General features: G+C 40.3%; 1 protein-coding gene across 4 annotated transcripts in view; it reads left to right on the top strand.

Annotated features, from left to right (window-relative positions):
* Positions 1-1,510: 1,510 nt before the first annotated feature.
* Positions 1,511-21,328, top strand: part of Dtnbp1 (dystrobrevin binding protein 1) — a 110,274-nt gene continuing 90,456 nt past the window's right edge. Inside the window, exons 1-5 of one of the 4 annotated variants that reach the window (XM_021260622.2) lie at positions 1,511-2,303; positions 5,459-5,512; positions 6,238-6,288; positions 10,978-11,038; positions 17,479-17,611. In XM_021260622.2, coding sequence (XP_021116281.1) covers positions 17,500-17,611 — 112 coding nt within the window. In that variant the 5' untranslated portion in view covers positions 1,511-2,303; positions 5,459-5,512; positions 6,238-6,288; positions 10,978-11,038; positions 17,479-17,499. The remainder of the gene's footprint in view (positions 2,304-5,458; positions 5,513-6,237; positions 6,289-10,977; positions 11,039-17,478; positions 17,612-21,328) is intronic. The other 3 variants (XM_004847656.4, XM_004847653.4, XM_004847657.4) reach the window with 3 other exon arrangements.

Below are 21,328 nucleotides of genomic sequence, written 5' to 3'. Positions count from 1 at the left end.
CGGGCAGTTTGGAGAAAAACTTGTAAGTCCTCAAGGTGAAAATGCACCTCAAATTTTCAAGGACCCCAAAGGCTACTATGGTTCATATGTCAAAGACATGCCAGGTAAGTAGTATTCTATTTGAAGGCATTAGAAAGATTTCAAGTTTTAGGGCTTTCTAAGCCACAGTAAGGAGTTTGAATTTTATTCCAAGTGTAAAGGATGCAATTGAAGGATTTTAAGGGAGACCAATGTGATTGATCTTTAAAATAATTCTCTCCTGTGTGGGTAAAGGATGGATAATGGGGGTGGACCGTGAAAGTGTAAAAGCGGGGACAAATGCTGGTGTTCCTAGTGAAAGAAGATGTTGACTTGTATTAGGCTAATTACAGTAAATTTGGACAAAGTACAGACAAAATTGTTGATGGGACTTGGTGGATTAAAACGGAGGAGGAAAAGAACCACCGGGAGTTTCAAGTGTCTTAAGTCCAGCAAGCTGGTGGACAGAGAAGTTCTTTACTGAAACGAAAAGGACTAGAAGCCAGGCGCTATGGTACACACTTGTAATCCCAGCACTCTGAGAGGTTGAGGCAGGAAGCCTGCAAATTTGTGCTCAGCCTGGGCAATTTAGCGACTTAGGCAGACCCTGTCTCAGAATATATTTTTTTAAAGGGCTAGGGATGCAGCTCAGTATAAAGGCCCTGGTTTCAATCCCCAGGACCCCAAAACTAAAATTAAATAAAAATAAAGACTGGAGAAGAACAGGTGAGAAGGTGAATATGCTATGAGTTCCTCAATTTTGTGTATGTTGGGTTTGAGGTGCCTGTTGGATATTGGGGAAGCAACTGGTGTGAATGTAAGAGAGAAGGGTTAGATAGGGATGAAGGTAGAGATGTGGGTGTCATGGCGCCTTGGTGGAAATTACAGGTGGACAGATTATTTTAGGATAGAGCACAGGTTGGAGGAGCTGGAGGCTGGGGATGTGGTCTTGGGAGCTGCTGTTTGTACAAAAGAGATGAAAGGGAAGGAAGAAAAGTGAGAGAAGGATGCGTCTTAAGAATAGGATGACAGCAACTGACAGGTCTAGAAAAAGAGCAGGCCAGAGAAATAATAAGCAATCCTGGCAACATGGAAGTCGGTGATCTTTGGTGGGAAGGGACAAAAACATAGCGGGCGTAGGTTTAAGACAGTAGAAAGAAAGCCTGTCGAGACAGTTGGTTGTTACTACCGTTTTATTCATGAAGAAACCGAGGTTTGGAATGGTTGCATGACCCCAAGTCAGTCTGGAGAATCAGACTCCAGACCTTAAATCCAAGAAATGGTCGGTTATAAGGGCACAACCGCTTCCAAAGTGTAAAAAAAAAAAAAAAAGAGCGTCTCCCCCAGGAGCCCACTATTTAAATTACACTTTCACCAGGCTCCATCCATTGTAAAGAGGAAAACAGAGAGCGCCCAGCTGGTGCTGGCAAAAAGGCAGAAGAGCTCCCGCCTGCTCCGCTGAAAGGGAACTCCGCCCCCTTTTCCCCACTGCGGCTGCGCGGCAAGGGCGCGCGGCCGGCGGGGGCGGGAATGCGGAAGGCGTTGGCTTCGGTGTGGGGCAAGAGCCGTGCCGGGGGCGGGGCCGGGGCCGACAGTGGGCGTGCGTGCGGGAGGGCGTGGGGGTGGTAGGTGTGGGGCCCAGGGAGGCGGCCGAGGCGGTGCAGTGCGAGGCCGGAGGGGAGGCGACGCAGCTCAGGCGGCGGCGATGCTGGAGACCCTGCGCGAGCGGTTGCTGAGCGTGCAGCAGGATTTCACCTCCGGGTGGGTACACGGTGGGCGGCCGGAAGGGGCCCACGGGCGCTGTGGCCCGGGACGCCCCTGACTACTGCTGCCTGCGCCCCGCATCGCCCTGTCCCGCCGCGCCGAGGAAAGTAACGAACTTCCCGGCGTCGGTGCTTCGGCGGCACAAAGTAACTTTGGCGTCACCCGGCTGGCCCCGGCTCGCACCCTGGGATGCGGGGACCCTCCCGCTCCTCCATGGGACTCTGGCCCCGCCGCCGCGTCCCTCCAGCGCCCTGGGACACCTGCCGGCTCGGGAATCCCCGGGGACCGGGCTTGGCGGCCTAACCTGGCGAGGCTGCCCGCGTCCCCTTGGCCTCTCTGCCTTTGCCCTGGTACTGCACTGCGCCTCAGGGGCGGAACTGGGCAAACGGAGCGACCGAACTGTGGCAGTGCCATGAATGCCCTGTGACCCAGAGCTCCCCAGCTTTGGCCTTTCACAATCCCCAGGTCCCACGGGCCAGCTCAGACACTAGCGTGTCCAGGCGTGGAGTCAAGATTCCCAGGTGATTCCAATGTGCGGCCGAGTTGGGGAACGAGATCTGGCACCAGGCTGCCACACTCTTCACGCAGGCTCTGCTACTTTCGTGCTGACGGATTTCTCCGAGTTACTCAGTCTTCACAGTGTCTGCAGCTATAAAATGAGGATAATGGTGGTCCTGAAGGAACTGTGGAGAGGATTGATGAGCGAGCGCTGTGTCACTATTGTCATTAATGCTTAATTCATGTTCTTCGTTACTTTAGAAAGGTGTCACCTTTGTAAGGGATCTGTCACCTTTAGTTTACGATTCCTTTGGGATGGTGAGGGCGGCTCAGTCCTACTGTTTTAAATTCCTTACCGGAAAGATGTTAAACGTGCTACTATTAAATAGTAGCAAACTCGCAAATGCTTAAGCGCTTACCGCATATAAAGCGTCTGGGTGTGGTTGCACACCTCTGTAATTCCAGCAGTGGAAGGCTGAGGCAGGAGGATGGCAAATTCAGCACAACCTGGGCAGCTTAGCCAGACCCTGTCTCAAAATAAGGTGCTCAGTGCGAAGGCCCTGGGGTCAAGCTCCAGTACCATTACTCAGAGCAATTTTCAGATATTCCCACATTTGCTTTGTCTTTCCTTTAATTTATAAAGTGAACCTCGGACGTAGCCTCTTGTACATCCACTTGCTTTACTGAAAAAGAAATTATTACATCAATGCCAGTATGATAGCTAACAAAATTAACACTAATTCCTTGATTGTATCAATTATCCAGTCCATAATCAGATTTTCTTGGTTCTTAGAAATATCTTTTTACAGCTGGCTTGTTCAAATCCACATCACGTAAGTTCCACACATTACATGTGGTTAAAGCCCAATTTTTAAAATAGATGGTTGTTGAGGAGCCACATGCGGAAACTCTCATGGAATCTTCTAGCGGGTTGGTTTATTTTCAGCTTCCTGTAACATCCTTTCCCCTATTATTCCAAACTGTTTTTTTCCTTTTGTTTCATTGCGGGTAAAAGGGAGAGTCCCAAACTGGGTCTGTTACAATTGAGAAATCACAGGTTTATTTTAGAAATGCGCATTTGAAATGCCACCCTAGAGATTTGCTAGGTGCTATGATAAGAGTGGTCCAGAAAGGATCCTAGCAATTCCCTTTCACACCTGACTGTGTAGCACTGTCTCAAAGCACGGAATCCCAGGAGCATTTTGGGTGTGATGCACTCCTGTGTCTAACTGTCCTGGGAAGGGCCTACCTGACTTGGAACGGCTGAATTCCTTTCTCAGACTTTGGAATAGAAATTGTACAGCATGGCTATGAAAGTAGTTTTCCCCAGCTTTTGTTTAATCATTATTTAAACTGGATTTACTGGTTTCCAAGATAAGCTTGGAGATTTATATTGTTTCTCTAGGATGGATGAGATTTTTATGTTCTTTCCTAGACTCACCTAGAGAGATATACAGATTAGTTTTATATTCAAGAATTGTTGAATCTCATGAGCAATGAATCTCATCAATGCTTTTTATAAAATTCTTTGCACAAAATTGGAATTCCAATTTGGTTAGACAAAACATTTGGTCAGAAATCCCTTTGTGCTTGGTTAGGCGTTATTGACACAAAAGACACCTGGGGCAGGGTGTGCATGTATAGATCTGTACAGTGCAGCGGTGAGGCATTCATTCCAGAGTAAGCCCGTGCCTTAGAGCAGGTTCTGGCTGATGGCAGTGAAGCGCCTTGAGGAAGGAACGCCATCTCTATAGATGTGGGTATCTGTTGGATTAATTTAAAAGAACGTGTACATCATTATCTCATTTTCTGAGATTGTCTCATAATCTCACAATCTCATTCACTTATTGGCAAGCTCTATTATCTGAAGAGTCTACAGTCAACTGAAAACTGGGCCAGGGAAGACAAATTAGTCTGTGGACCTCATACTTTATGTTTGGAAGAGACTGTGAATTTTATATATGCAGTTGTACTCAGTTTGTTGTCTGGTCTAATCATTTAAAAACAGCATATAGAAGGGAAGGAGGCTGGTAGAGCAAATAGCTAGCAGAAGCAGTATGTGATTGTGATGACCAGCTGACCAATAGCAAAGACAGGAAATTTAGAACTAGACGTAAGCGGCCAAATAAACACAAACCCACCAGGGATTGGTTTCAGGTTAGCAAATGAAATCACACTCTTAGGTCAAAGCACCTGAGGAAAGTTCTGTCTGCCTGCAAAGCAAGTTGCAGCCAGGTGTTTATAATAACAACCCAGGGTTATCAGAGAACACTAAATGTGCTACACCAGATCCTTTTAATGGGAAAAATTTGGAGTGTATTTTAGGAAGCTCTTTTTTAATTAAAGTTTTAATGTCGGTGATTAAAGATGTTTGAGTGCCTGGGATAGTATGTACTTAGCAAGGTATGCTGTTTTATTTTGTATATTTGCCTGTGTTAACTCTCAAGTTCACTTATGTGAACCACTATTTTTTCTAAGGATATCAGATTGTCTTACTTTTCTCATTGCTGAGACAGAAAAAAAAAAAACAAAAAACCCAACACCCAAAGTTAAAGGAGGAAAGGTTTATTTACCTTACGCTTTGTAGAAATTTCAGCTCATAGTTGGCTGACTCCAAGGCAGGGTGGCAGGGCAGAGGGGCAACACAGAGAAGAAACAGTTCATGGAGGGCACAAGGTAGCAAAGCAACAAGGGAAGACTACAGCTTTTTGTATTCCTTATATCTTATCCAGGCTACTTAGGGCAGGTAGCACTCGCACCCTTAATCCTAGTGTCTTTGGTCCTAGCACTGCACCATGAATCACTTCCAGCTTCACACACTCTAGATCCAGCCACCTCTGAAAAAGCCCCACCTATGACCACATGAGGTTTGAGGAAGACATCTAAATTCAAGCCATAACACAAAGTTTTTATTTTGTTTTGTTTTGTTTTACTGTGACATTTAGCAATTGTTTCTTAAGAGATTTTGGAAAAATAAAAATAAAAATTACTACCGATTTTCCATTTATGGTGCCTGACATAGTAAACACTCAGATATTTGTTGCCTTAGAGGTGCTTAATTCTGCTTTTAAAAAATTAGCTTATGCCACCTAGAATTGTAAAAATTGAAAACTGTGAAAACTTGTGGTTGAACATCTCCTGACCTGTAAGAATACATTTTATGCTTGTTGAATTATAGGCTAAAGACTTTAAGTGACAAGTCCAGAGAAGTGAAAGTCAAAAGCAAACCCAGGTAAGCTCATGCTAAGATTTTAATTTAACATAAATTGAATTGCGTACAACTTTTGGTTGTACATTTGGTTGTAAAATTACTCTATAGGTTTTAGATCGATTGAGTACAGTACATCTGACTACAAAACAATTTGATTCTAAATTTGTAACAGGAAATTTTTTTGATAAAATTGTCCCCTGGCTGAAAAAACTCATGAAGTGTTTTGTCTTTTAGACAACAGATAGCTGTTGTTTGATCACAGTTAACTTTTGAAATTTGTATTCTAAGACCAGTGTAGAAGGCTTGCATTATTGAGAAGCAGATGAATAATGAAACAGGACCTGGCACGTGAGTTTCTTGAGCTGTGCTACCTGTTTTATTATGAAAACGCGAGAATAGTGGGTTTTCCCCAGTACTTTTGGAAAGCAAAGCGTGTGACCAAATCTCACTTCCAACCCAGAGATGGTGCGCCTTGATCGTGCATATTTATTCTCTTGATCTAGCATGGTGCTAACCTGCTTGTTGTATTATTGTGTACTCAAAACAAGTCTGCGGGACAAAGGGACAGTTGAAATTCTGCAGTACATTAACTCAGAAATAATATATTTTTCTAAAAGTTTAGATAAATTGTCATTAGTTGTTTCAAAATATCTTACAGTTGCCAGTGACAGAATTCTTATATGTAACTTCTTTTAAGTTGACTAAATTAGAAATGGTTTTAATAAAATAAGTGTTTCTTTTGGCAGGACTGTTCCGTATTTGCCAAAGTACTCTGCTGGACTAGAATTACTTAGCAGGTAAGTGTTTTCCTTTAGAAGGCAAATTACACTTCCAACATGTCTAAAAATATTTTATAATTTTAAAGATTACCAAATTTTACCTTGTTATAGTGCTTGGAAATTGTTTACTTTTTTCCTTTTCACTGGTTAGTACCAAGGCCATTCAGACTTTAGACAGGTACATCATTATTGCACTTACTAGTTGGTACTTTATTATATGTATTTGTTATATATGATTTCTTTGCAAGAAAATTGACTCTGAACTTGAGTTCTTAATAATTCGTTTTCTTATTTTGACTCTTAATTTTCCACCAGTTATTTTCTAATTCATTCCTGTTGACATGCATTAGTATTAGAAGATACAGTTTTCTTAGACATGATATCAAATGCATAAACAACAGAAGAAAAAAAATAGGTAAATTGGACAAGGACCAAAATTAAACACTATTGTACTTCAAAGAACACCATCAAGGCTAGACACAGTAGCACAGGCCTATAGTCCCAGCCCTCTGGAGGCTGAGGCAGGAGGATGGCTGAGAGTTTGAGACCATCCTGGGGCTACACAGTGAGTTCAAGACCAGCCTGAACTACATTGCAAGACCCTGTCTCGAACCAAAACAAACAAAAAGCAACCACCACAGAATGGGAGAAAATATTTGCAGGTCATATATTTGAGAAAGGGCTTTATCCAGAATACATAGAGAACTTTTGTAACTCACTAGTAAAAACACCACCCACTAGCCAGGCATGGTGGTGTATGGCTATAATTACAGTACTCTGGTAGGCTGATGCAAGAGACTTCATAAGAGTGTAGCCTGGGCAATTTAATGAGTTATAGAGACCCTGTCTCAAAATAAAAAGTAACAAAAAGAGCCAGGAATGTAGCTCAGTTCTTAGGGGTTCAATCCTCAGTAGTGTCGGTGGGGGGTTGTGGAGGCAGTCCAGTGAAGAACTAGACAAAGATCTAAGTAGGCATTTATGCAAATTAACCCAGAACCAGTCATGGTGGCGCATGCTTGTAATCCCACCACTTAGGAGGAGGATAGTTGTGAGTTGGAGGCCAGCCTCGATTACATAGGGAGTTCAAGGCCAGCCTGAACTATGTAGCAAGACCCTGTCTCAAAAACAGACAAAAAAGCACAATGAGATACCACTACACACTTACTAACACATGTGCAACGGTGTAGCCACTCTGGAAAACAATTTAGTAGTTTCTCAGAAACTTAGACATAGCTGGATGTCGGGGTGCGTACCTGTAATCCTGGCATTTGGGAGGATGAGGCAGGAGGAGCCCAAGTTCGAAGTCAGCCTTGCCTACATAGTGAGATCCGGTCTCAAACCAAGAAAAAAAAGTTAGATGTGAAATTATCATGTGACCTCAGAGAATTAAAGAGAATTTTTATTTGACTCCAAGAGAATTAAAAGCATATATCCATGTAAAACTCTTACCTAATTGTGCATGGTTATAGTCATAATAGCCGAAAAGTAGAAAGAGCCTGTGTCCATCAATTGATGAATAAACACAATGTGTATCATCTATATAGTGGATGAAACATTAAAATATGAAAGGAGCCACCACCAAAGGTCACATATGAATCCATTTATATGAAGTGTCCAGACAGACAAATCTGTAGAGAGAAAAAAGTACATTAGTAGTTACTAGGATTTGGAGGGTAGTGACTGCTGTAAGAGATAGAGGTTTCTTTTTGGGGAATGAAAATGTTTTAGACTGAGATAGTATGATCGTTTTACAACTTTGTGGTTGTACTACAAACTATTGAATTAGATACTTTAAAAGAGTGACTTTTGTGATATATAATTTATACCAATGATGAAAAATGAGTATATGGTTTAAGTATGTTGCTACGTGAAGTTGTGTTTTATAACATGACAGCTGACAGAGCTGTGCAGTAGCAGATAGTTGCTTTTATCTGTATTCATTTATGCAGAGTAACTGCTATCTGTGTTTTCCCTTTTCTAGTTCTTAGTTGTATTTCTTTTTATGATTGCCCAGTCTGGAGGTTTTTCTTCTCTGAAATGAAAGTATATTTTGGTAGTAATTTCCTGCTTGGTTAGGTAAAGAACATAAGTGAAAATGAAAGGATCAGTAGTAAAAACCAACGCTATACTGTTTGTTTATATTTTATTTTTTATTTTCTCTAGTGACTTAGCTGGAATGAACTTAATTTCATTGAAAGGTTTGTTTTGGAGGTGTAGACTCATGCGTGGTAATCTTTTAGGGTAGGGATGTATTTTATGACATTATGAAAAGTTTACAACCATAGGAAAGTGCCTATAATATGTGCATACATTGCATGAAATGATTTTTTTTTCTCAGTGGAACTAATAGGCGAAAGGAAAACCATTTTAAATAATGACCCTCTAGGTCATATATTTTTTAATTTTGAAAATTCTAGTAAAATAAAAGTAACATCAAATTTACCATCTTAACCATTTTTAAGTGTAGTTTTAATAGTGCTAAGTATATTTCATACTGTTGTATATCCAACCCTCAGAAATCTTTTCAGCTGGCAAAACTGAAATGATACCCACTGACTACCACTTCTTGATTCCTTCTTTCCCGAAAGGCCTTGGCAACCATCATTCTACTTTCTTTATGAATCTGACCACTCTAGACCTCATAGATGAGAAATCATATAGTACTGTATTTGTTTTTTTGTGACTGGCGTATTTCGCTAAGCATGATGTTTTCAGGGTTTATCGATGTTGTTGCATGTGTCCAGATTTCCTTTCTTGCTCAGACTGAGTAATAATATCCCACTGTAGCTGTATACGTCCCATTTTTTTCATTCATTTGTCAATTGTCACAGGTTGTTTGTGCCTTTTGGCTATTGTGAACAATGCTGCTGTGCACATGCGTGTATATGTATCTTTTTGAGATCCTGCTTTCAGTTCTTTGGGGATTATACCCAGAATCTAAGTTGCTGGATAATAGGGTAATTCAATTTTTAGGTTTTTGAGGAGCTGCTATGCAGTTTTCCACAATCTCTTCTCTTCGTGGGACTCCATGCCACGTGTCTGTCCCTGTTGATAGTGGCCCCTTAGGCTCTGTTCATTTTCCTCAAGCTTTTTTCTTTCTGTTCCTCAAACTGATGGCAGTTGTCCCATCTTCAAGCATGCTAATTCTTCTGCCTGATCAAATCCCTCTGGTAATTTTCATTTCAGTTACAGTCTTTTTCCACCGGTACTGGGTCTAAGCATGCTAGGCAAGTGTTCTACCACTGAGTTACACCCCCACCCCTGTTGTTTTGAAATTTGTAGTAAACTCATCACCTGGTCTTTTTCAGGAATGTTTTTTGTCAATTCATTTTTTCATTTGAAAGGACCATGCTGTCCTGTTTTTTTGCCTGCCTTGTGACTTTTTTAACTGGACATTTGAATGACAAGCCACGGTCACACTGGAGATCAGATTTCCCCCCATTTCCCAGGTTTTCCATTGGTTTTTGATTGTTGCAGTCTCTGTGCTGGTGTTCTGCTTGAGGTGTAAAGCTGTGATTGCCTCAGTCTTTCCTGACCCTGTACCTTTCACTGGACTTGTGTGATGACTTTCTAGATTCCCCCATATATGTGGATGCTTTTGAATGTCCTAGTTTTTAAATGTCTGGCTTCCAAAAAGGAGAAAGAGAAACATGAATGGGGACAAAAACCAGGCACTGGTCTTTTAAATTAAATCCATTGAAAGTCTCTTTAGCAGGAAGGACAGGGATTTATACCAGCAGCTGCCTGTGTGTCTGCATTTCTCTGATCAGAGCCAACAATGAGTGACTAGGGCACAGATCCCCAGTAATTGGAGGACAGACTCCTTACCGTCAGCCTTGGCTCCCACAAGCTACTTGGGTTTTCATTTTTCCCCCTTTGGTACCGGGGATTAAGCTCAGGACTTTGTGCTTGCCAGGCAGGCTCGGCGCCCCTGAGCTACATCCCCAGCCCCCACAAGCAACTTGGAAACTGCTTTGGGAACCAGTGCGTGGCTGTCTGCCCTGGGGTTGGAGAGGAGGAGGACCGGTTGTGCTATTGTGCTAAGTGCTGAAATTGACCAAAATTAATGTCAGTTTTCCATCCAGGCCTTCCCCTAGAAATTGCAAGCCTTCAGTAGTCGCCAGTTTCATCAGGCAGGCTCTATCATAGCTGTTGTGGTCCATGCTGGGAGATATTCTTGGTGCTTCCCATCTGCCATCTCCCCTCTGGCCTCTGAATCATAACTTGTTAACCAGGGTAGCACACCAAGGTTAAGAATTAGTCTCCTGCATCTGGGGATATAGCTCATGGCAGACTGTTGGCCTAGCATGTGCAAGGCTCTGGGTTCAACCCCTAGTACAGTATCACCAAAAAAAGTATATTCCTATAGCTCTAGTGCTTTATAATTAGCACTTTTCTTTGTCTACCTTAGAAGGTAATCATGTGCATATTTATTTTCTTACCTATATTGTGAACTCTTCCACTAGTTGCACTGGTACATGGAGAAAATGTTTAATAATTCAGCAAGTAAATTATTGTTTTATGAATATGGTTTCTTCATTTTTTTCATCATTTATTTGTGATTTTAACTCGAAACAGTACTCTTGCCTCAGCCTCCTGAGTCCTGGGATTATAGACATGCGCCATCACACCTGGTGAGATTCATCTGTAAATAATTTTTTTTCTTGATATATATTTGCATTTTGAATTATTTTTTGATTCTTTTAGGTATGAAGATACCTGGGCTGCACTTCACAGAAGAGCCAAAGAATGTGCCAGTGCTGGAGAGGTAATCAGTGAGCTAATCTTGTGCCTGTGGTAGAATTCCCTTTTTGAATGTTAAATGCTAGCTAGTCCTTTGAAAGTGTACAGGATATCTAGAATTTCATAGTTAATTGTGAAACTCCTCGAATAAAGCACACTTTGTACAGTTTCTCAGTTGGATAATATAGTTTAATTGGGCTGGAGTGTTCATAACTTATTCAGGTAAATATTCGATTCATCTAGGTGTAATGTTTTGTGCTGGAGTTTGATGGTTTTGCAGTATATGTGAATTATAAGATGTAATTCCATTCTGCTTACTCTTTAAGAATTCCTTTTTTGTTGTGTTGGTGGTACTGAGGGTTGAACCTAGGGCCTTTAGCACTGGGCTGCCTCCCGACCTCTTTTTTTATTTTTAAATTTTGAGACAGGTTCAAATCTATAAAGAACTTAAAAAGATCAGACCTCCCAAATTTAAAGACCCAATCCAAAAATGGGCATCTGAAATGAACAGACATTTCTCAGACAAAGAAGTAGAAGTAGCAAATAAATACATGAAAAAATGTTCAACATCACTGGTCATTCGAGAGATGCAAATGAAAACAATGCTGAGATTCCATTTCACTCCAGAAAGAATGGCTGCTATCATGAAATGAACCAATAGCAAATGCTGGCGGGGCTGTGGGGAAAGAGGAACCCTGCTCCACTGCTGGTGGGAGTTTAGACTGGTGCAACTACTGTGGAAATCAGTATGGAGATACCTCAAAGAACTAGGACTGGAAGTCCCATTTGACCCTGCTATTTCACTGCTGGGGATCTTCCCCAAAGAATTAAAAGGATCATACCACACTGATATATGTGTGCCCATGTTCATAGCAGCACAGTTTGTGATAGCTAAAACTTGGAAACAGCCCAAATGCCCATCAACTGGAGACTGGATAAAGAAAATGTGGTTTTTTTATAAAATGGAGTACTACTCAGTCATAAAAAATGAGAAATTAGAGACATTTATAGCTAAGTGGATGCACATTGAGGCGATACTCTTAAGTGAAATAAACAGGACACACATGAATAAATTCTAAATAGTTTCTCTGGTGTGAGAAACTGAAAGTGTAAATAAGGACTAAATGTATAATAGGTAATGTGAAATAGGAAGAAAGGGGGCAAAGGGGAAGGAAGTGGGAGGGCTAGAGGAAAGGATAGAAGGGAATGGGATTAATATGAGAAAATGGAAAAATAGGAACAAAATCTTTGTAAATAGGGAGGTATGGAGGGATTGAATGGAGGGCTGGGCAAGGGTGAAAAATAAGAACCAAGAGAGACTATGTAAAGGTGCAAATTTCCAATGATGAATGTCATTACATTGTATACCTAAAATGTACCAATGATTAGAATGAATAATCGATAATGCCAAATAGGAAGAAAAGGTCCAAAGGGGTAGGGGTAGTGGGAGGGGCAGGGGAAAGGAAAGAAGGGAAAGGAAAAATGCTGATAAATGGAAAACATGGAAATAAAGTCTTTGTAAATAGGGAAGGGTGGAGGGCATGAAGGGAGGGCTAGGAATGGGAAAAAAATAAGAACCAAGATGCATTATGTAAAGGTACAATTCCCAATGAGAAATGTAATTGTGTTGTATACCTACAATGTACCAATAAAAGAATTTAATATAAAAAAAAAATTTTGAGACAGGGTCTTCCTAAATCACTAGGCTGGGCTTACCTGAAGTTGTGATCTTCCTGCCTCAGCCTCTAAGAATGCTGGGATTATAGGCATGCACCACCATGCCTGGCCCTAGAATTTCTTCTTATTTGGACAACAGCTTGTGTACCTAAAATCCTTAATTTGCTTAGCAAAAAAATAAAAATTTCAGTGACTTGAATACTCACTTAGAAGACAGACTTTTCAGGTGCTACATATAGAGTATATAATGAATAAAAGTAACTTGCAATGAAAATTATTTAGTACACACACCTAAAGCATTGTTTCAAAAAATAAAGCAACTTTATTACACTAAAAAATTGCATACCACACAATTACTTAAAATGTGAAATTCAATAGATCTTAGCACATTGACAGAGTTGTACAACTATAACCACAATCAAACTTCAATTAATTTTGTTATCCCAAATCAAAACGCTCTATCTAGTAGCTGTCATCTTCAAGCTGACATGCTTCAAGCATTATTACCCAAGATCAAATATTCTGTGCTTTTGATGTCAATCAAACCCCATTTCTTTATTTTTATGATTCTTTTAGTTGATTTAGACTGACTTTCTTTACCATCTGCCTAAATTAGTGGAAGCTGTAATCGTTGTATAGAGCACAGGAATATATATGATGAAATTTAGGTGTTAGCATTTTTCTTAGAAATAACTGAAAAGGGGAGTGTCAGCATCTAGCAGTGAGGTACACTGGATACGCTCACGTGCCTCATGATGAAGCTATGAAACACAGAATAGGTGTATGTGTTATACATTCTTTAATTTATTAACATATTAACATAAATACATTCTTTAATTTATTTGGTTCCCAGGCAAATACACTTATGGATGGCTAGTGCCCTTTAAAGCATATTCTTAGTATGAAGTCTTATAGTCGAGACAGTATTGGGCCAGGGCTGTAGCTCAGTGGCGCTGCACCTGCCTGGCAAGCACAAAGTCCTGAGTCGTCCATCCCCGCCCCCCCACAAAAAAAAAAAAAAAGAATTGAGACAGTATCTTATAAAACAAGTGGTAACATTGTTGCCTAGGCCTTGTCTAAACAAGTTCTTTGATTTCTTTGATTCTTTTTCTCACTTAGCAATCTCCAAGTGAATAGTTAATAATGACTTAGAGGTTAGACTCTAAGGACAGTTTTCTGAAGTTAGACTTCTGGTGTTTTCCTTGTAGTTACTGCTATTGCAAAATACTCATCTTCAAAATGAACTCTCAAGTCTAACAGTTTGATATGTAAGCCAGTTGAATCACACTCTTTCACTTCTTTGTCTTCAGGCGGATTTCCTCTAGGATGGAAAGTGAACTGAAGCGGGTGCTGGAAATCCTCTTTTCTCATCTTTGCCACACTAACATTATTTTGATCTTGTGGCAAATAACTTCATTTCTCTCTGTTTCTTCATCTGTAACTTGGAATAGCCCCACTTATTCTGGTGACCAAAGTTATTCAGAAATCAATCGAACTGCAACCTCCGAGTTCTGAACTGTGGAGTTTTATACTGTTAGACATTCATTGCTGTGATCAGATATCTGAGATAATTAACTTATAAGGAGGAAGGATTCGTTTTGATTCAGGGTTTTAGAGGTTTAAGTCCATGGCTGCCTGGCCTGGTTGCCTTGGGCAGTACATGGGGGGAAGCATGTGGCAGTGGAGGTCTGTTCATCCCCTGGCAGCTGGGACACACAAGAAAGGGGCTGGGAGGCATGGTGGTCATGCCTGCAATCCCAGCACTCTGGGAGACTGAGGAGGGAAGATTGCAAGTTGAAGCCCAGCCTGGGCAACTTAATGAGACCCTGTCTCCAAATGAAAAATAAATAAAGGACTAGGGGACTAGGGGTGTAGCTCAATGCAAAGCCCCTGGGATCAACCTCAAGTATTAAAGAGAAGACAAAAGGCTAGGGTTCTAATACCCTCTTCAAGGGCACCCCCAGCCCTTGGCCTAACTTCCTGCCAGAGGCCCCACTTCCCAGGAGCACCACAGATGGGGACCAAGCCTTTAACATGTAGGCATGTAGGCATGTAGCCAGTTAAGATCCAAACGTAACATACACAGCAAGGTGCTAGTATTATCCATACTGTCAAGTGTTGATATTTCTGGCAGATTTTCTCCTTTCTCCTAACCTTAGTGGACTAGAAGGAATTTAGGAATGAAATACTTTGCCTTTGTCTTGTGGTTTAAATTTGTACTCCTGGTGTTGAAGCTGCATTTATTTAGAGCTGTTTACTTAGAGATGAAAACAGTTGAATTTCTGGAGATTATTTCTTATTAAATTAAAAAGTTACAAATAGTAAAATGAGACAGTAGCAGTAAAGTTTCAGAATGCTTTCTTTTGCTAGATTGTCAGATTTTGCTAGATTTCCTTTCATATACCCCTGTAGCGCAACTCCCAGTATGTTAATTAAAGGAATGAGCTTATTGTCCAATTCCCTGGAATTGAATCTAGGTCTACCGTTGTCCTTAGGGGAGGGATTTAGCTTCGTTGTATCTATCTTTTCATTTGTAAATGAGAAAGGGTAATATTGTTGGTTTACAGAGTTGCTGTGTGGTTTAAATGACATAATGTGCAAATTGCTTAGCAGTTTTTGTGGATTATTGTATAATTATTGATCATTATGTTAAAGAGTCCACTCACCCTCATTCTTTTAAATTAAATATTTTAGTGCATTCTGATATATTCTTTGTCCCCTCACAAGAACCCTATAAAAAGTAGCTTTTGTTCTATATTCAGAATGTAATTTATACAGTTTTGTGGAAAGTACAAACAAAGTCATTAAGCTTGCTTGCTTTCTTTATTTTGCAGTGGCAGGGATTGTGAACCAAGGGCCTCTCCTATGCTGAGGAAGTGTTCCACCATTGAGTTAAACCCCACCCAGTTGTTCAGTTTTAATACTTGAATATGTTGTACTTTTTTAGTGAGAAATGGTTAATATCTAAGAATTGTTTAAGATTTTTCAGATATTACCTAATTAGCCAGAGGAAGATTTAACATGCTTTCTAAAAGATATGCTGTACGCTAGGTTAAGTATATTAAGCTGTCCTAAAGACGCTGGTTGAATGTTAGAAGTGAGTTGTTGTGACGCAAGATCCTTTTTTCAAACCATTGTCTCCTCATTGCAAAACAGCTGTATCTCTTAGCACGTTCAGTATTTTTAAAGCTATTTCCAGAAATTTTTATAAAGACTTGTTGACTGCAGGCACCTTTACGTACACAGTGCTAATGAAGCTGGGCACAGGGGTGCACACATCTGTGATCCCAGCTGTTCAGGAGGCTGAGGCACGCGGATCATTTGAACCCACAAGTTTGTTTTGGTTTTGGTTTTTTTGAGACAAGGTCTCGCTTTGTAGCCCAGCCTGGCCTTGGACTCTCGGATATCCTCCTGCCTCAGCACGCACCTCCAGTGCCACCATGTTCCTCCTGTGCCACCACACTCAGCTGAACTCGGGAGTTTGAAGCCAGCCTGGGAAACACAGCAAGACCCCATCTCCCCTCCTCCCCCAAAAAGAAGTGCTTTGTGTAAAGTCTGGTGTCAGGTGGGGCCTGAACTTGAGAGATGGCACATTTATTCCTCAGTGCTGTCTGAAAAACAGGATTTATGTTATAGCTCAGTTCTGTATTCCACTTGTGGATTCCTGCTGTATTAAAATACGAAAACAAGGGGCCAGGGATTTGGCTCAGTGGTTCCACCGCCTGCCTCACAAGTGCAAGGTCCCAAGTTTGATCCCCAGTACCAAAAAACCCCCAAAAAACAAAGCACCACATGCAATAACTTTGCATCTTATTTTGATATATTCATTTCTCTAAATTTCTTTCCTATTTTATTAATATTTAGAGTCCGTTGTATTCAGATTTTAATTCTTGAAGAATCTTAGTCTTGAAAACTGTAAATTATCTTCTCCTTTTTAACTGTGAACTCTGATTTTGTATATAAAACTCAAATGTATTTTCTTCTGTTAAACAGTGGATTTTGGAACATTTATTTTTATTGTATAGGATTTGGGTGTTTCTCATAATTCTTGCTTATTGTTGGTCCACAACCTCTCCTGCTCCTTCTACATCTTATTCTAGGTCCTTTCCTCTCCCACCACGTTAACACTGAAATTGTCTGGGAGAAACTGATGCCTGTTATTTTCTTTAGAAAAGAAGTAAGAATTATCTTAGACTAGGCTGACATCTCTCAACCCTGTTATTATGACTTTTTACATCTCAGTTCCTTCTTTGTTAACTTAATCCTTTTCTTCTTTTTCTGGAATTGACCATTTGCCCAGTAATTCTTTAATGTACAGAACCATTTACCTTTATGTGAGAAGTGTTCCTATTTAAATGTAAATTCATCATAGTATATTCAAAATGCACTGAAGAATTTTCCTAAGAATTCCTTTTGTAGAGCAAATAATTGCCTGATAATTAGGTTTTGGATTTGTTTTTATTTTCTCTCTATTGTTAGTGGTAATTTTTTGTTTTATTTTTTTCTAGGTTTGGATTTTCTAATGAATAGTTTCCTTAAAAACAGGGTATACTTAGAAGTAATCTCTAAGGTCATTTTTGAACTCCATTCTCTAGGGTAAGATGCACTGATACAAGCAGTAATTTGAGGTTTCCTGTATTGAATATGAAGTGGGTTCCTTTCTGAAAAGGAAAACAACTTCTGTACTCAGGAGAGGATTGTTAAAACCCACATGGACTGAATCTCCTCACACTGCCTGCAATTCCTGTGCACTTAGGGTTTCCCTGTGCCCTCTCGCCTGTGTTGCAGCTGGTGGACAGTGAGGTGGTTATGCTCTCTGCGCACTGGGAGAAGAAGACGACGAGCCTGATCGAGTTGCAGGAGCAGCTGCAGCAGCTTCCGGGTTTAATAGCAGATTTGGAATCCATGACAGCAAATCTGGGTAAGTTTGGTATTTGCAGCTGTACATCACTTTTTAGGAAAGAAAATAGTCTCCACAGGACTTGGTCTAGTTTCAGGGCTAAGAATTCATTAAATTCTTGGTTAACCGACTTTTCTGGAAAATAGTGAATTGTAGCTAGTGTTATAGTCTGATTAAGGATTAGATAGAAAATGATTTAAAGTATAGAAATATTGCTGAAAGATATTACTGCCACAGTTCAGCTCAGGAAACGCAATTTTTGTTGATTCATAAAGTGACCCAGGATTCGTTGTGACAGGGCTTTTTAGTTTAAAAGTATAAATGTAGAAAATAAGAAGGATTAATTAGTGTGTGTCCTGGTAGTAGGATGTTCCAAAAGGTCTTGCTTTTAAAATTTAGGTTGCTAGAGCTGCACATCTTGCAGAATTTTTTTTCCCCCATCTCATATTGATAAAGAGAGCAGGCAAATCCATTTCAATGAAGGTACCTGCTTGGCTGGATATAGACTTTGTGGAAATTTATTTTTGTTCTTCTCATTTGGATAGATTATGTTGATACTCTTTTTCTTTATATCCAGAAATTGTCTATGTTTGACAATATAAGATCTGAGGATAATATTATGGCTTATTATTATCAAAAGACAAAATTAAGACACTCTTAATTGGTTCTATTTATGATTCTAGAGTTGTGCAACACTTCATTCCATAAAATAGAGTAAATATTCTGATGGGCTGAACAAATGAGGTTGATTTGTAGACCAAGTAGAAAGGGCTGAAGAATGCAGAAACAAAAGCAGATTGGTCATTTTAAAGTCTCTTTGTAGCGTGGGCACAGGGAGACAGAACAACAGAAGAATGACTGGGCGCTGGGCACAGTGGTACATGCCTGTAATCCCAGCACGTGGAAGGCTGAGGCAGGAGGATCACCATGAGTTCAAGGCTGGCCAGGGTTACACAGTTCAGAGCCAGCCTGAACTGTGTAGTGAGACCCTGCCCCCCCGCCCCCTCCCCCAATGATTGGTTAACATCAGGTTACTTCAGGTTGTATCTTTGTGTAAGGATTAAGGCAGAAGATATTTCATTATTGTGCCAGTTGAAACTAGCCTGTTTAGGAAATTTAGCTTCTATCTTTCTAATCTTGATTTTGTTGAAAGATCAGATAAACAACTTTCAGTTTGGTGCTGTGGAACTTTAGCATGAGCAATCCATTTTTATTTGTGGCCTGATCTGTTGGAGCCTAGTACAGGAGCTTAGACCAAAACGATGGCCTCCTGTAATTTTTACTTGGCATCATTTTTTATACAAGTTTAAAATGTTAGTGAAGTAGGAGGAATCTACAGGAAATAACTTAATCTAGTCTTACAAATGAGAAGATTAATATCCCTGTCATCTCTTCCTGTTTTTCAGCGTTACTTTAAAGCAACACAAAACTAATTTATGAAGGAGGTAATTTATGGGATGCTGTTGCTAGTAATAACCATCAGCCTTTATAGCACCTCCTGTATGTCAGAGTTTGTTAGGTTCTTAAATACTGCCTCTAACCCTCACAAGAACCCTGTAAAACATAGCTTTTATTATCCCCACTTTACAGAAAATGGAAGACTTGGAGAGGCTGGGACTGGCTCAGGCCCAACAGTTAATAAGACGCATGGACCCATAGCTGAGTCTTGTGATGCACGCCTATAATCCCAGCACTCTGGAAGGCTGAGGCAGGAGAATCACAGCCTCAAACCCAGTCTGGTCAATCTAGTGAGACCCTGACTCAAAAAATAATAGGGCTAGGGGTGTAGCTCAGGGCAAAGGCCCTGGTTTCAGTCCCGAGTACCACCAAAACAAAAGAAAAAAGGATCCCAACCATAGTGATACTCTCCTCAGGGGGCGATGAGGCAGTGGATGGCATCTGTCACTCGGTCTCCTCAAACGGTCCTCTTCGAGTCCCTGCTATTACAGATACATCTGGGTGCGGGGAGTTGTTATTCTGAAGGTAAGGCATGGCGGAGCGATGCTGGCTTCTAGGAGAAATGTACAGTGGCCGTGGTGGCTCTCTGCATTCCTTACTTGCTGTTGGTAGAGTTGTGATCCTTCCCAGCCTTGGATAACTAACTAGTGGAAGTAGCCCTCGAGATATTCGGAATTTTCTTCTTGGCCACTTTCTTAGAGCTTACCTGTCTATAGCTCTTGAGTCACTTGCTTTTCATTTACTGGCATGTTTGTTTTAGATGCTCTCCTGTAGTAGCCTCCCTCTGTTTTATCCTAGCTGAGAATAAATTCCGTTTACAAATAGTTATTTTTTTAATGCCACTGTCTTGATTACATGCATTTTGCCACAAGTATTCTTCCTTTCTTTCTTTCTTTCTTTTTTTTTTTTTGTACCGGGGACCTTGAGCTTGTGAGGCAAGCATGGCGCCACTGAGCTAAATCCCCAGCCCAATTATTGTTGACAGAGTTAATTCTGTTTAGGAAGTACAGTCTATATGTCTTTCTTAGAATATACTGTATTTTCATGCCCAATTAAGATTTTAATATCTTGAAAAAATTTGATTTTGGGGGGTTACATGATTTTTTAGAAACTGCATTTTGGCTTCTTAAATGGGCTTAGATGGGATTCCCAAATGCTCACTTGAATTCTCTTTACTAATCTGAGAACATCTACAACTAAGGGCAAATTAATGCTTAAAGAATTCTCTGAGATTCTATTCTGGGTAGCTAATCACTTCAAAATGAAGTAAATTATCCTCCCACCCCCAGTATATGTTTAACTTAGATTGAGTTCTTTTTGGAGAGCTAATTCAATCTGCTAAAAAGATACATCTAAAATCTAGATGTTTGATATATACACATATATACTGAATTATTCATTTGCTTTATAAATATATACTACCTTTGAGGTTTAATTTATTGTACTTACTAACCTGATATTTATTCTTAATGAATAAATCACCGTGTAAAATAGCAAGTGAAAACTTGGAATTTCAGAGGCCCAATATTTGTTGACCTAGAATAAGCTCAGAGATTTTGAAATTGTGAGACGTTTAGCTAAGCAACTTAAGTTTCATGGAATCAGTATTTCTGTTACAACTGGAAACCATTGTGAAGCCAGACTTTGTGAGTTAGGGGGTTTTTTTTGGGTGGGGGGGTCGGTACCAGGGATCAAACTCAGGACCTTGCGCTTGAGAGGCAGGTAGTGGAACCACTGAGCTAAATCCCTGTGAGTTAGGTTTTAAAAACATTCTTGACAGGCATTGTGGCACATGCCTGTACTCCCAGCACTTGGGAAAGTTCAAGAATACAAAGTTCAAGGCCAGTGTAAGCTACATTTAGTGGGCTCCAGGCCAGTCTCAAAAAAAAGTTTAAAAAAATTAATAAATAAAAACTTTGTGAATTCCTTTTAATAAGTTTATGCAACACATTTGGATATTGGAAGCACTTAGTGTTTTAGAAGTTCATATGCTGTTTGGAATTTTCATTTTGGTAAACTCAAAATACCTCCCATCATCACCTGTAAATACTTACACATAATATTACAAGTCTTAAAGAGTCAAGCAATAATAAAAAATAGACGTGACTTAGAAAAAACAGTAACTGACCTTAACTTTGAATTTTTTACGTTTTCCCTGTCAGAGCTAATACGATATCTAGTCAGTCTCTCCATTTTCCATGCTGCTTACCTCTTACTCTCTGGAGAGTCTGCCTTTATTAAAGAGCAAAGGCTTTATATTATGTAAGCAATTCAGACTTC

This window comes from Heterocephalus glaber, unplaced genomic scaffold (genome assembly GCF_053883595.1).
Source record: "Heterocephalus glaber isolate CG9 unplaced genomic scaffold, H.glaber_assembly_v1.0 deba00001472, whole genome shotgun sequence".
In the NCBI taxonomy this organism is placed as follows: domain Eukaryota; kingdom Metazoa; phylum Chordata; class Mammalia; order Rodentia; family Bathyergidae; genus Heterocephalus; species Heterocephalus glaber.
The sequence above is the reverse complement of the archived record's forward strand: the minus strand, read 5'-3'. Positions and strand labels throughout refer to the sequence as shown.